Source organism: Salvelinus namaycush, chromosome 3 (assembly GCF_016432855.1).
Source record: "Salvelinus namaycush isolate Seneca chromosome 3, SaNama_1.0, whole genome shotgun sequence".
Classification (NCBI taxonomy): Eukaryota; Metazoa; Chordata; class Actinopteri; order Salmoniformes; family Salmonidae; genus Salvelinus; species Salvelinus namaycush.
In genome coordinates, this window is record NC_052309.1 from 9,587,965 (window position 1) to 9,602,908 (window position 14,944).

The 14,944-nt window shown below is 42.0% G+C and overlaps 1 protein-coding gene across 2 annotated transcripts in view; it reads right to left on the reverse strand.

The window, feature by feature from the left end:
* The window catches only part of LOC120044909 (rab GTPase-activating protein 1-like), a 161,748-nt gene that overhangs the window by 92,515 nt on the left and 54,289 nt on the right, over nt 1-14,944 (reverse strand). For both annotated transcript variants that reach the window (XM_038989642.1, XM_038989640.1), the window contains 2 exons: nt 14,831-14,924; nt 2,697-2,847 (listed from right to left, as the gene is read on the reverse strand). In XM_038989642.1, the coding sequence (XP_038845570.1) occupies nt 2,697-2,847; nt 14,831-14,924 (245 nt within the window). The remainder of the gene's footprint in view (nt 1-2,696; nt 2,848-14,830; nt 14,925-14,944) is intronic.

The following is a 14,944-nucleotide window of genomic DNA, read 5'->3' on the forward strand; positions in this document are numbered from 1 at the left end:
GATCACCTGATATACAGTTGAAGGTGGAAGTTTACATACACTTAGGTTGGAGTCATTATAACTTGTTTTTCAACCACTCCACAAATATCTTGTTAACAAACTATAGTTTTGGCAAGTCGGTTAGGACATCTACTTTGTGCATGACACAAGTAATTGTTCCAACAAGTGTTTACAGATTATTTCATTTATAATTCACTGTATCACAATTCCAGTGGTTCAGAAGTTTACATACAGTAAGTTGACTGTGCCTTTAAGCAGCTTGGAAAATTCCAGAAAATGATGTCATGAATTTAGAAGCTTCTGATAGGCTATTTGACATCATTTGAGTCAATTGGAGGTGTACCTGTGGATGTATTTCAAGGCCTACCTTCAAACTCAGTGCCTTTTTGCTTGACATCATGGGAAAATCTAAAGAAATCAGCCAAGACCTCAGAAAAACAATTGTAGACCTCCACAAGTCTGGTTCATCTTTGGGAGAAATTTCCAAACGCCTGAAGGTACCACGTTCATCTGTACAAACAATAGTACACAAGTATAAACACCATAGGACCACGCAGCCGTCATACCCGCTCAGGAAGGAGACGTGTTCTGTCTCCTGGAGATGAACGTACTTTCGTGCGAAAATTGCAAATCAATCCCAGAACAACAGCAAAGGACCTTGTGAAGATGCTGGAGGAAACAGGTACAAAAGTATCTATATCCACAGTAAAGCAAGTCCTATATCGACATAACCTGAAAGGCCTCTCAGCAAGGAAGAAGCCACTGCTCCAAAACCACCATAAAAAAGCCAGACTACGGTTTGCAACTGCACATGGGAACAAAGATCGTACTTTTTGGAGAAATGTCCTCTGGTCTGATGAAACAAAAATAGAACTATTTGGCCATAATGACCATCGTTATGTTTGGAGGAAAAAGGCGGAGACTTGCAAGCCGAAGAACACCATCCCAACTGTGAAGCACGGGGTGGAAGCATCATGTTGTGAGGGTGCTTTGCTGCAGGAGGGACTGGTGCACTTCACAAAATAGATGGCATCATGAGGAATTAAAATTATGTGGATATATTGAAGCAACATCTCAAGACATCAGTCAGAAAGTTAAAGCTTGGTCGTAAATGGGTCTTCCAATGGACAATGACCTCAAGCATAACTCCAAAGTTGTGGCAAAATGGCTTAAGGACAACAAAGTCAAGGTATTGGAGTGGCCATCACAAAGCCCTGACCTCAATCCTATAGAAAATTTGTGGGCAGAACTGAAAAAGCGTGTGCGAGCAAGGAGGCCATTCCAGTCATTGGCAGCAGGAGGAATGGGCCAAAATTCACCCAACTTATTGTGGGAAGCTTGTGGAAGGCTACCCGAAACGTTTGACCCAAGTTAATCAATTTAAAGGCAATGCTACCAAATACTAATTGAGTGTATGTAAACTTCTGACCCACTGGGAATGTGATGAAATAAATAAAAGCTGAAATAAATCACTCTACTATTATTCTGACATTTCACGTTCTTAAAATAAAGTGGTGATCCTAACTGACATAAAACAGGGAATTTTTACAAGGATTAAAATGTCATGAATTGTGAAAAACTGAGTTTGTATTTGGCTAAGGTGTACGTAAACTTCCGACTTCAACTGTACATGACCAATATTGAAAACTCAATGCCCCACCCTGCTGAAAATATTTTCAGAATACTCTAAAATCTCAAGATATAAACTTAATGTGGAAAAAAACTAAATAATGGCAATAGGAAAAAGAAAAATAATAACTCCTGTTCAACAGCAATCCTTTAAGTGGACCATAAACAAAATATGAAATACCTATGATGCTTAATAAGTGACAACAAACATTTAAAGATAACTTTACCCCATTACTCAACAATATGAAAGCAGACCTAATTAAATGGAGCAATCTTCCCATAAATCTAACAGGTAGAATACACCTCTTCAGAATGGCATGGTTCCCAAAGTTTATACTTTTTCTCGGTAATGCCAATTACCACCCTGAAGACATTCTTTAAAAAAGTATACTCTGTCATAACTGACTTCATACGGGCAATTAAAACTCATGGAATAAATAGGAAAGTTTTACATCTTCCTAAGTCTGAGGGGGGTTTTAACCTTCCAGACTAGGATTTGTATCAACTCGCCAACCAAAGCTTTTACTTGAGACATATAGTTAAATGCACTAAAGAGGAACAATGGGTACATATTAATGATGCTCATCTCCAGAATCTTTTTACATGTCTATTTTCAAAGGACAAAGCTAAGAACATCAACACCTTCATAATTAAAAACACTATAACATGGGGGGAAAAAATGAAAAAATGAAACGTATTCTACAAAAAACTATATCACTCCATAAAAACCCTATGGAACAATCTCCTTGGATAGTAAGTGACCTGGTACGAGCATTAGCTTGTACGAGTCAGAACTGCTCATAGGACAGGAGCCCTATCTCCTGTTTCTGTAGCGTGAGGCTGCTTGATGTACACACCCTGGACAGGACGCTAGTCTATAGCAGGGCCTTACCCCCAATCTGTCTCCTTAATACGGAGTGCCAAGCGGAGACGCATCAACCCTTGGTTAACTTTTCAGAATTTACCGATAAATTGGTCCACATGGAAAACTAAAGCCATTGAAAACGTAAATGACTTGGTAACAGGAAATACATTTATTGCCATGAAGGTTCAAGGGTCAGGCCTACCTTAGTGATGAGGGTGCGGTACTCCTCCACTTGGTGGTCGTTGTTATGGCAACCGGCCAGGAGCTGCCACACCTCTCCCCTGAGGGCCTCTGGGACCCCGCTACGCACCAAAGCCGGGAGCTGCTTGGGACGCACAGACAGGTTCAGATGCCTGGGGACAGAGGGAGGGAAGCCATGATGTAACCAACCATTATGTAAACACTAATGCTATCAAATCAAACTGAATTGGTGGCGTACACAGATGACAAGTGTAAACAGCACTGCGTATACCCAACACTACGTCCCTGATGATAACTGAATAATAATGGTATGATTTCATCTGATTTAATGTAATCAATGGAGGTGAAAGGAGCCACTAGATATCCAGCCATGTCAGAAACAACTCATATATCACCGTTCCAGGCCAGCAGGCCATTATTTCCATCTTATCAGCTCTGATTTACACTGGGAGGAGGGACCACTGACTAGATTAAGGGCTGTCATGGGAAAACAATGGGGGCCTTCCAGAAGGCACTATATGCTGTCGCACTGCAAAGCTCAGGCGATATATCTGCAGTATATCCTATTAGTCTCATACGACAGGCGATATATCTGCAGTAAATCCTATTAGTCTCATACGACAGGCGATATATCTGCAGTATATCCTATTAGTCTCATACGACAGACGATATATCTGCAGTATATCCTATTAGTCTCATACGACAGACGATATATCTGCAGTATATCCTATTAGTCTCATACGACAGGCGATATATCTGCAGTATATCCTATTAGTCTCATACGACAGACGATATATCTGCAGTATATCCTATTAGTCTCATACGACAGGCGATATATCTGCAGTATATCCTATTAGTCTCATACGACAGGCGATATATCTACAGTATATCCTATTAGTCTCATACGACAGACGATATATCTGCAGTATATCCTATTAGTCTCATACGACAGGCGATATATCTGCAGTATATCCTATTAGTCTCATACGACAGACGATATATCTGCAGTATATCCTATTAGTCTCATACGACAGACGATATATCTGCAGTATATCCTATTAGTCTCATACGACAGGCGATATATCTGCAGTATATCCTATTAGTCTCATACGACAGACGATATATCTGCGTATATCCTATTAGTCTCATACGACAGACGATATATCTGCGTATATCCTATTAGTCTCATACGACAGACGATATATCTGCAGTATATCCTATTAGTCTCATACGACAGGCGATATATCTGCAGTATATCCTATTAGTCTCATACGACAGACGATATATCTGCAGTATATCCTATTAGTCTCATACGACAGACGATATATCTGCGTATATCCTATTAGTCTCATACGACAGACGATATATCTGCGTATATCCTATTAGTCTCATACGACAGACGATATATCTGCAGTATATCCTATTAGTCTCATACGACAGGCGATATATCTACAGTATATCCTATTAGTCTCATACGACAGACGATATATCTACAGTATATCCTATTAGTCTCATACGACAGGCGATATATCTGCAGTATATCCTATTAGTCTCATACGACAGACGATATATCTACAGTATATCCTATTAGTCTCATACGACAGGCGATATATCTGCAGTATATCCTATTAGTCTCATACGACAGACGATATATCTGCAGTATATCCTATTAGTCTCATACGACAGACGATATATCTGCGTATATCCTATTAGTCTCATACGACAGGCGATATATCTGCAGTATATCCTATTAGTCTCATACGACAGGCGATATATCTGCAGTATATCCTATTAGTCTCATACGACAGGCGATATATCTGCAGTATATCCTATTAGTCTCATACGACAGACGATATATCTACAGTATATCCTATTAGTCTCATACGACAGACGATATATCTGCAGTAAATCCTATTAGTCTCATACGACAGACGATATATCTGCAGTATATCCTATTAGTCTCATACGACAGACGATATATCTGCGTATATCCTATTAGTCTCATACGACAGACGATATATCTGCAGTATATCCTATTAGTCTCATACGACAGACGATATATCTGCGTATATCCTATTAGTCTCATACGACAGACGATATATCTGCGTATATCCTATTAGTCTCATACGACAGGCGATATATCTGCAGTATATCCTATTAGTCTCATACGACAGGCGATATATCTGCAGTATATCCTATTAGTCTCATACGACAGGCGATATATCTGCAGTATATCCTATTAGTCTCATACGACAGACGATATATCTGCGTATATCCTATTAGTCTCATACGACAGACGATATATCTGCGTATATCCTATTAGTCTCATACGACAGACGATATATCTGCAGTATATCCTATTAGTCTCATACGACAGGCGATATATCTGCAGTATATCCTATTAGTCTCATACGACAGACGATATATCTGCGTATATCCTATTAGTCTCATACGACAGACGATATATCTGCAGTATATCCTATTAGTCTCATACGACAGACGATATATCTGCAGTAAATCCTATTAGTCTCATACGACAGACGATATATCTGCAGTATATCCTATTAGTCTCATACGACAGACGATATATCTGCAGTATATCCTATTAGTCTCATACGACAGGCGATATATCTACAGTATATCCTATTAGTCTCATACGACAGGCGATATATCTGCAGTATATCCTATTAGTCTCATACGACAGACGATATATCTGCAGTATATCCTATTAGTCTCATACGACAGACGATATATCTGCAGTATATCCTATTAGTCTCATACGACAGACGATATATCTGCAGTATATCCTATTAGTCTCATACGACAGGCGATATATCTGCAGTATATCCTATTAGTCTCATACGACAGACGATATATCTGCAGTATATCCTATTAGTCTCATACGACAGGCGATATATCTGCAGTATATCCTATTAGTCTCATACGACAGACTGTACGCAGACCCAGGTTCTCAGTGAATGTCTATGTCTCGGTTGTGTACTAAATCCAGCTGGGCTGATCAGGAGGTAGGGGATCATGAGAATGTAGTTGGCGTATCTAAAAGGGCAGAGGAGAGGAACAGGAGGATGGAGTCTCTTATCTAACAGGTGTGATGTGGGGCCTGGGGATCAAGGGAGGAGGGAGAGAGAAGGGGCGGAAGAGAGATAGAGAGAGAGAGATAGAGAGAGAGAGCGAGAGAGCGAGCAAGAGAGAGAAGAAGAGAGAAAGGGTTATCTCTGATCAGAACAGACACAGAGAGAGAGTCTCCCCCCAGTTCTTCCCAGAACCTTGGGCAGCTGGTGGGGGAGGAAGGTACTAGTCACAATGCCAAGAAGCACATATGATCAGGTTCCACACCACACCACATGCCCCTGGGAGAGCTAAGAACATTCCAGATGAATCGTTAACTTTTCCCCCACTTTTCATGTATTTATTTATCCCGAGTTACTTGGTTGGTTATGCAATGCAACGTGGCATTTCTTTTCTGCTCAGATAAAACAGTTGAAACAAGAAAGGGCGTACTTTCAGTGTGATGTAAGTGAAACCAGCCCTGGTGCTCAGCGGGTTGGCAATACAAAATGGCTCCCACTGACATCGAGAGCCCTGCATCGAGTCACATCACAGTCCCATTTGAATTACGCAATTTATTTACCATTCTTTGCAAGTTAGAAGGAAAGCAAATGTCCTAAACATAGTTGTTTTATTTCAGTCAGCACAGCCATTCTCAAGAGACACGTTAATAGCAGAGCCTAAAAACAGCATTAAAGGATTTTGGAGGCAAAAAAAGCACCTTTTATGCACCTAGTGGCTGTATGTGCTCCCTCCCCTCCCATCCCCACCCTCTCTGAAGTCTGGGTTGAAGGGAACAGAGCGAACAGGGAACTATAGATGTGACCATAACTTTACAGCAGAAGGAAGAAGCTACTGAGCGTCTTTAATTACATTGCTGGACTTTTTAATTCAATATATCACAAGGTTTTGATTAAGAACCACAAAGAGTAATGGGATTGGGTAATAATCTTAAAAAGATGGTTTTCTGGATGTGACACACACACATTGAAATATCAAAATGTTCTGCCACAAATGAATGAGTTCTCAAATTAGCAGAGTGTGTGTGTGTCTCCATCCTTAGTAGAAAACTGTATGAAAAACCAAATAGTAGCTTTAGGGGCTGTATGAATGAACAGGGTTCTCAGCCTGGAACGCTACTGGATCTTCAGGCTTCTGACCCAGCTCTCCTCAAACACATCAGAACCAGTTTAGCAAAGTCCGGTTGAGCTGCTCATTTCTAAAATGTGGATTGTTAGAGGGGGACTGGAATAAAAGCTCTCCTGGAGGATGGTTTACCACCCTTGATGTATAACATTGCAACATTACAACCAAATAAGTTGTATTATTTTGAAATAATTAGCTCATTCAATATATCAAAGCTCAAAACATTTCTTCAGGAAATGTACCTTTTCGGGTTTAGTCATATTTATCTTAGATAGCTACCTTAGAAAGTGTATACTTTGCAGTCTGACTAGCATGTATTGAGTTTCCCAAATCAACAGGAAATATCTACAAAACAAGTATTGAAGCCACATTATAATCCAAAAGAAAGGCTACAATATTTTTTCCTTAAAATTACTGCTCTCGATTCACCTGATTCTATTCACTGCGATTGAACCAAATCCTAACTAATACAATGGCGAAGTGAATCGTTATAGTTTTGTCAAAAATAATAGTTTAAATGAATAATACGAATCGTTCAAAAAAAGTAAATCAACTTTGTATGGCCTTATTCCCGAGTGTCGGTGGAACGTTTTTGGGGACATAACGAAAACACGAATACATGCCAATGATAGATAAAACAGTTAACTAGCGGGTACAATATATTTTTGGAATTGGCTACCTATTAATCTGTTCTCTACATATTTTATAGGCCTAACTGCTGCTGCGGTGAATGAACGGTCTCTCTCCTTGAGCAATGGCCCAAGGAGATACGCAGATGCGCTAAAGTATTATTCTGATCCTGGCTGATATGTTGATTTTTATTTGATTGATAAAATAAAACTGTGCCTAAATAAATTACATTAACAGAAATTATAAAAAATAATTTCCATTATTTCCCAAAACTTTTACAGGCCCTGAAAACACCACTTTAAAATTCCATGACTTTTCCAGGATTTTCATGATGTATGAACCCTGTATGATAAGCATATATTTTACAAGCAGTAACTAGTGTTAGTTTTATTTTCATATCATAGATAAATGTGCATTTCCCACTAAAATGTTCTGTCAAAGAACCAGCATGAAGAAGAATCTGGTACATGTATCTGGTATGTATCTGGTACAATGTACATGGTACATTATTGAAAGACTCCTGTTGTGTGATTTGGGTTGTAACTCTGCTAGAGGGCCACTCTCTCACTGTGCTGCTCAGCAGTTTGATGTATTTGTTTATTTAACCCTTATTTTACCAGGTAAGTTGACTGAGAACACATTCTCATTTACAGCAACAACCTGGGGAATAGTTACAGGGGAGAGGAAGGGGATGAATGAGCCAATTGTAAACTGGGGATTATTAGGTGACCGTGATGGTTTGAGGGCCAGATTGGGAATTTGATTGAAGATTGAAGCAGTAAGTTCCTTCATCTCTCTCCCTGACATGCCTCCCACCAATTATTTTTACATTTTTTATTTCACCTTTATTTAACCAGGTAGGCCAGTTGAGAACATGTTCTCATTTACAACTGCGACCTGGCCAAGATAAAGCAAAGCAGTTCGACACAAACAACAACATAGAGTTGCACATGGAATAAACAAACCCCCTTCAGGGGATCTGACTTCACCTCCTGACCTCAACCCCTCCTTCACCTAATCCACAGATGTCCATCTGTCTCCCATATATCAACACGTTCGTCTCCTCCCGTCCACCCAACACATTCCAAAGACGTCTGTCTTTCTACAGAAAACCATTAACTTCTGACATAAAACCCAGTCTCTTTCACTCCTCATATTCTATGCTTCTTCTCTATCATGTATTTAATATCTCAATGTTCAAAATGTCAAATCCAACACTAGCTAGCATTAAACTTCTCTTATAAAAAACTATCAATCTTAACAGAATCACTAGTTAACTACACAAGGTTGATGATATTACTAGTTTAACTAGCTTGTCCTGCGTTGCAAATAATCAATGTGGTGCCTGTTAATTTATCATCGAATCACAGCCTACTTCGCCAAACGGGTGATTATTTAACAAGCGCATTCGCGAAAAAAGCACTGTCGCTGCACCAATGTACCTAACCATAAACATCAATGCCTCTTAAAAATCAATACACAAGTATATATTTTTAAACCTGTTATCAGGCAATATTAACAAGGGAAATTGTGTCACTTCTCTTGCGTTCAGTGCAAGCAGAGTCAGGGTATATGCAACAGTTTGGGCCGCCTGGCTCGTTGCGAATTGTGTGAAGACCATTTCTTCCTAACAAAGGCCGTAATTAATTTGCCAGAATTTTACATAACATTGAAGGTTGTGCAATGTAACAGCAATATTTACACTTATGGATGCCACCCGTTCGATAAAATATGGAACGGTTTTGTTTTTGAAATTATAGTTTCCGGATTTGACCATACTCAGTATGTATTTTTATTTATTTCACCTTTATTTAACCAGGTAAGCCAGTTAAGAACAAGTTCTCATTTACAACTGCGACCTGGCCAAGATAAAGCAAAGCACAGATACAAACACAGAGTTACACATGGAATAAACAAACGTACAGTCAATAACACAATAGAAAACATCGATATACAGTGTGTGCAAATGAGGTAAAATTAGGGAGGTAAGGCAATAAATAGGCCGGAGTGGCAAAGTAATTACAATTTAGCAATTAAAACACTGCAGTGATAGATGTGCAGAAGATGAATGTGCAAGTAGAGATACTGGGGTGCAAAGGAGCAAAAAAAAAAAATAACAATATGGGGATGAGGTAGTTGGATGGGCTATTTACAGATGGGCTATGTACAGGTGCAATTATCTGTGAGCTGCTCTGACAGCTGATGCTTAAAGTTAGTGAGGGAGATATGAGTCTCCAACTTCAGTGATTTTTGCAATTCGTTCCAGTCATTGGCAGCAGAGAACTGGAAGGAAAGGCGGCCAAAGGAGGAATAGGCTTTGGGGGTGACCAGTGAAATATACCTGCTGGAGTGCGTGCTACGGGTGGGTGCTGCTATGTTGACCAGTGAGTTGAGATAAGATGGGGCTTTACCTAGCAAAGACTTACAGATGACCTGGAGCCAGTGGGTTTGGCGACGAATATGAAGCGAGGGCCAGCCAACGAGAACATACAGGTCGCAATGGTGGGTAGAATATGGGGCTTTGGTGACAAAATGGATGGCACTGTGATAGACTGCATCCAACTTGTTGAGTAGAGTGTTGGAGGCTATTTTGTAAATGACATTACCGAAGTGAAGGATCGGTAGGAGAGTCAGTTTTACGAGGGTATGTTTGGCAGCATGAGTGAAGGAGGCTTTGTTCGAAATAGGAAGCCGATTCTAGATTTGATTTTGGATTGGAGATGCTTAATATGATTCTGGAAGGAGAGTTTAAAGTCTAACCAGATACCTAGGTATTTGTAATTGTCCACATATTCTAAGTCAGAACCGTCCAGAGTAATGATGCTGGACGGGTGGGCAGGTGCGGGCAGCGATCGGTTGAAGAGCATGCATTTCGTTTTACTTGCATTTAAGAGCAGTTGGAGGCCACGGAAGGAGAGTTGTATGGCATTGAAGCTCGTCTGGAGGTTAGTTAACACAGTGTCCAAATAAGGGCCAGAAGTATACAGAATGGTGTCGTCTGCGTAGAAATGGATCAGAGAATCACCAGCAGCAAGAGCTGCAAGAGCATAGATGTATACAGAGAAAAGAGTTGACCCGAGAATTAAACCCTGTGGCACCCCCATAGAGACTGCCAGAGGTCCGGACAACAGGCCCTCCGATTTGACACACTGAACTCTGTCTGAGAAGTAGTTGGTGAACCTGGCGAGGCAGTCGTTTGAGAAATCAAGGCTGTTGAGTCTGCCGATAAGAATGTGGTAATTGACAGCATCAAAAGCCTTGGCCAGGTCGATGAATATGGCCGCACAGTATTGTCTTTTATCGAGGCGGTTATGATATCGTTTAGGACCTTGAGCGTGGCTGAGGTGCACCCATGACCAGCTTGGAAACCAGATTGCATAGCGGAGAAGGTACGGTGGGATTCGAAACGGTCGGTGATCTGTTTGTTAACTTGGCATTCAAAGACCGTAGAAAGGCAGGGTAGAATAGATATAGGTCTGTAACAGTTTGGGTCTAGAGTGTCACCCCCTTTGAAGAGGGGGATGACCGCGGCAGCTTTCCAATCTTTGGGGATCTCAGACGACACGAAAGAGAGGCTGAACAGGTTAGTAATAGGGGTTGCAACAATTACGGCGGATAATTTTAGAAAGAGGGTCCAGGTTGTCTAGCCCAGCTGATTTGTAGGGGTCCAGATTTTGCAACTCTTTCAGGAAATCAGCTATCTGGATTTGGGTGAAGGAGAAATGGGGGAGGTTTGGGCAAGTTGCTGTGGGGGGTGCAGGGCTGTTGACCGGGGTAGGGGTAGCCAGGTGGAAAGCATGGTCAGCCGTAGAAAAGTACTTTCTCAATTATTCTCAATTATCGTGGATCTATCGGTGGTGACAGTGTTTCCTAGCCTCAGTACAGTGAGCAGCTGGGAGGAGGTGCTCTTATTCTCCATGGACTTTACAGTGTTCCAGAACTTTTTGGAGTTTGTGCTACAGGATGCAAATTTCTGTTTGAAAAAGCTAGCCTTAGCTTTCCTAACTGCCTGTGTATATTGGTTCCTAACTTCCCTGAAAAGTTGCATATCGCGGGGGCTATTCGATGCTAATGCAGTACACCACAGGATGTTTTGTGCTGGTCAAGGGCAGTCAAGTCTGGAGTGAAGCAAGGGCTATATCTGTTCCTGGTTCTACATTTTTTGAACGGGGCATGCCTATTTAAAATGGTGAGGAAGGAACTTTTAAAGAATAACCAGGCATCCTCTACTGGCGGGATGAGGTCAATGTCATTCCAGGATACCCGGGCCAGGTCGATTAGAAAGGCCTGCTCGCTGAAGTGTTTTAGGGAGCGTTTGACAGTGATGAGGGGTGGTCATTTGACCACAGACCCATTACGGACGCAGGCAATGATCACTGAGATCCTGGTTGAAGACAGCAGAGGTGTATTTAGAGGGCAGGTTGGTCAGGATGATATCTATGAGGGTGCCCATGTTTACAGATTTGTGGTTATACCTGGTAGGTTCATTGATCATTTGTGTGAGATTGAGGGCATCTAGCTTAGATTGTAGGACGGCCGGGGTGTTAAGCATGTCCCAGTTTAGGTCACCTAACAGTACGAACTCTGAAGATAGATGGGGGGCAATCAATTTACATATGGTGTCCAGGGCATGGCTGGGGGCAGAAGGTGGTCTATAACAAGCGGCAACGGTGAGAGACTTGTTTCTGGAAGGGTGGATTTTTAGAAGTACAAGCTCAAACTGTTTGGGCACAGACCTGGATAGTATGACAGAACTCTGCAGGCTATCTCTGAAGTAGATTGCAACCCCGCCCCCTTTGGCAGTTCTATCTTGTTGGAAAGTGTTAATTTTCAGGATTTTTTTCAGGATTTTTGGTGGCCTTCCTAAGCCAGGATTCAGACACGGCTAGGACATCCCGGGTTGGCAGAGTGTGCTAAAGCAGTGAGTAAAACAAACTTAGGGAGGCTTCTAATGTTAACATGCATGAAACCAAGGCTTTTACGGTTACAGAAATCAACAAATGAGAGCGCATGGGGACTGGGAGTGGAGCTAGGCGCTGCAGGGCCTGGATTAACCTCTACATCACCAGAGGAACAGAGGAGGAGTAGGATGATGGTACGGCTAAAGGCTATAAGGACTGGTCGTTTAGTGCGTTCGGAACAGAGAGTAAAAGGAACAGTTTTCTGGGCGCGGAAGAATAGATTCAAGGCATAATGTAAAGACAAGGGTATGGTAGGATGTGAATACAGTGGAGGTAAACCTAGGCATTGCATGATGATGAGAGAGGTTTTGTCTCTGGAGACATCATTTAGACCAGGTGAGGTCACTGCATGTGTGGGAGGTGAAACAAAAGGGCTAGCTAAGGCATATTGAGCAGGGCTGGAGTCTCTACAGTGAAATAAGACAATAATCACTAACCAAAACAGCAATGGACAAGACATATTGACAGCAGGGAGAGGCATGCGTAGCCGAGTGATCATAGGGACCAGTGGGAGGCTAGGCGAGCTGCAGACATGGCGATTCAGACAGCTAGCGGGCAGGGGCAAGCAGGCTAGCAGAAGGGCCTTAGGGGGGGGACGTTGCGACGGAAGGAAGTCTGTTGTAGCGCCTTCGGATGGTTACGTCGGCAGACCAGTCATGTTGGATTGGAAGGGCTCCGTGTAGGCAGTAAAAGGGTCCAGGCCAATTGGCAAAATAGGTATTGTAGCCCAAGAAATTGGCTGATGGTCCTCTTCAGCTAGCAGTCCGATATGCTCTAGACAGCTAGCGGGCCGCGGCTAGCGGATGGGCCTTCAGGGGACGTCGTGACGGAGTAGCCTGTTGACACCCCTCGGTGGTATGTATTCCAGCCCAAGGAGTGGCTGATGGACCTCTTAAGCTAGCCGGGGGCTAGTTCCAGGCTCACTGGTGCTTGCTTCGGGACAGAGACGTTAGCCAGGGGGGTAGCCACTCGGATAGCAGCTAGCTAGCTGCGATGATCCAGGTGAAAAGGTTCAGAGCTTGCGGTAGGGAACCGGAGATGGAGAAAGAGCAGTCCAATAAACTCTGGGTTGAAACGCGCTGTGCAGACTGGCAGGAGTTGACCAGGCTAAGGTTAGCTGATGACCACTAGCAGTGGCTAACTGCCTACTAGCTAGTATCTAGTTAGCTGGCTAGCTTCTGTTGGGGGTTCCGGTTCTAAAGTATAGAAAATAGCAGATCCATACCACATTGGGTGAGGCGGGTTGCAGGAGAGCATGTTGAAACAGGTTAAAATATTTAAAAAATATATACGAAATATATACGAAGGGGGGGGGGGGGGGGGGAAATATATATATATACGGGACACGACAAGACGAAGACAAAGACGTCTGAACTGCTACGTCATCTTGGTTGAATAAGGAACCATGCCATGCCTCTGCTGACCGATCGACAGGAACATTAAAAAGCCCACCAAATCAATCCTTCTCGTGACAGCCTGGACAGCCAGGCAGGGAACTCCACTCTACAGACCCAACGGCATCGTTGCAAGATTTAATGTCACGTGCACAAGTACAGTGAAATGCCTTTCCTGCAAGCTCTGAACCCAACAATCCAGTAATCAATATCAATGTATTAATCAATATCAATGTAGTATTAAAAATAACATAAGGTAGAACAAAAACAAGAGACATAAAAATAAAAAGAACAAGATAAATGCCAAAATAATCACTAAATAGTATGTTGGCAAAACGGAGGCCATCCATTACAGTGCCATCTTACCATGACGGTAAGGCACACTAACTACACACCAGCTCTGGTAGCTACTTTCTCAGTCCAGATGTATTCACTGGGAAAGAGCCTGCTGCCTGGTGGTCATGTTGGTTATTATTCTCACAAGGTCAATGAAATAAAGTTCAAATCATCTCCTCCTCTGTTAGTTTATGGTACATTTTTTCTTTAACACCACTTTTAATGTGGAGCGAAATGAAGATGAGACATGCTAAATACACTGCCCACTAGACACAGACGTTAGGTCAACATCAGGTTTGGATTGACATTTGATTGAGTTGTCAATTTACCTGAATTGAACTGAAATTTAAAAAATTCAACCATGTCATTAGATTTCGGTTAAAAGTTAGGTGAAAAGACAAACCGTCCCCGAAATTCCTTTCCATTGATGACTTTTTGCAAATCCAATCAGTTTTTCACATTGACTCGACATCATCACATTTAATTCGTTATGTTGAAATGACATGGAAACATGGATTCAACCAGTTGGTGCCCAGTGGGTGGTGCTGTGATTTACATGAAGACAAGGTATGACATCCACAGAGATGTCAGTCACTCACCATTTGGACAGCAGGTCTCCCCAGGTCTCCAGGATCTTCTCAGCACACTCTTTTGACACGTCTCCTGAGCCACTCAGCAACGGCTCGTCATTCTCTGACAAAATATAATTTAAT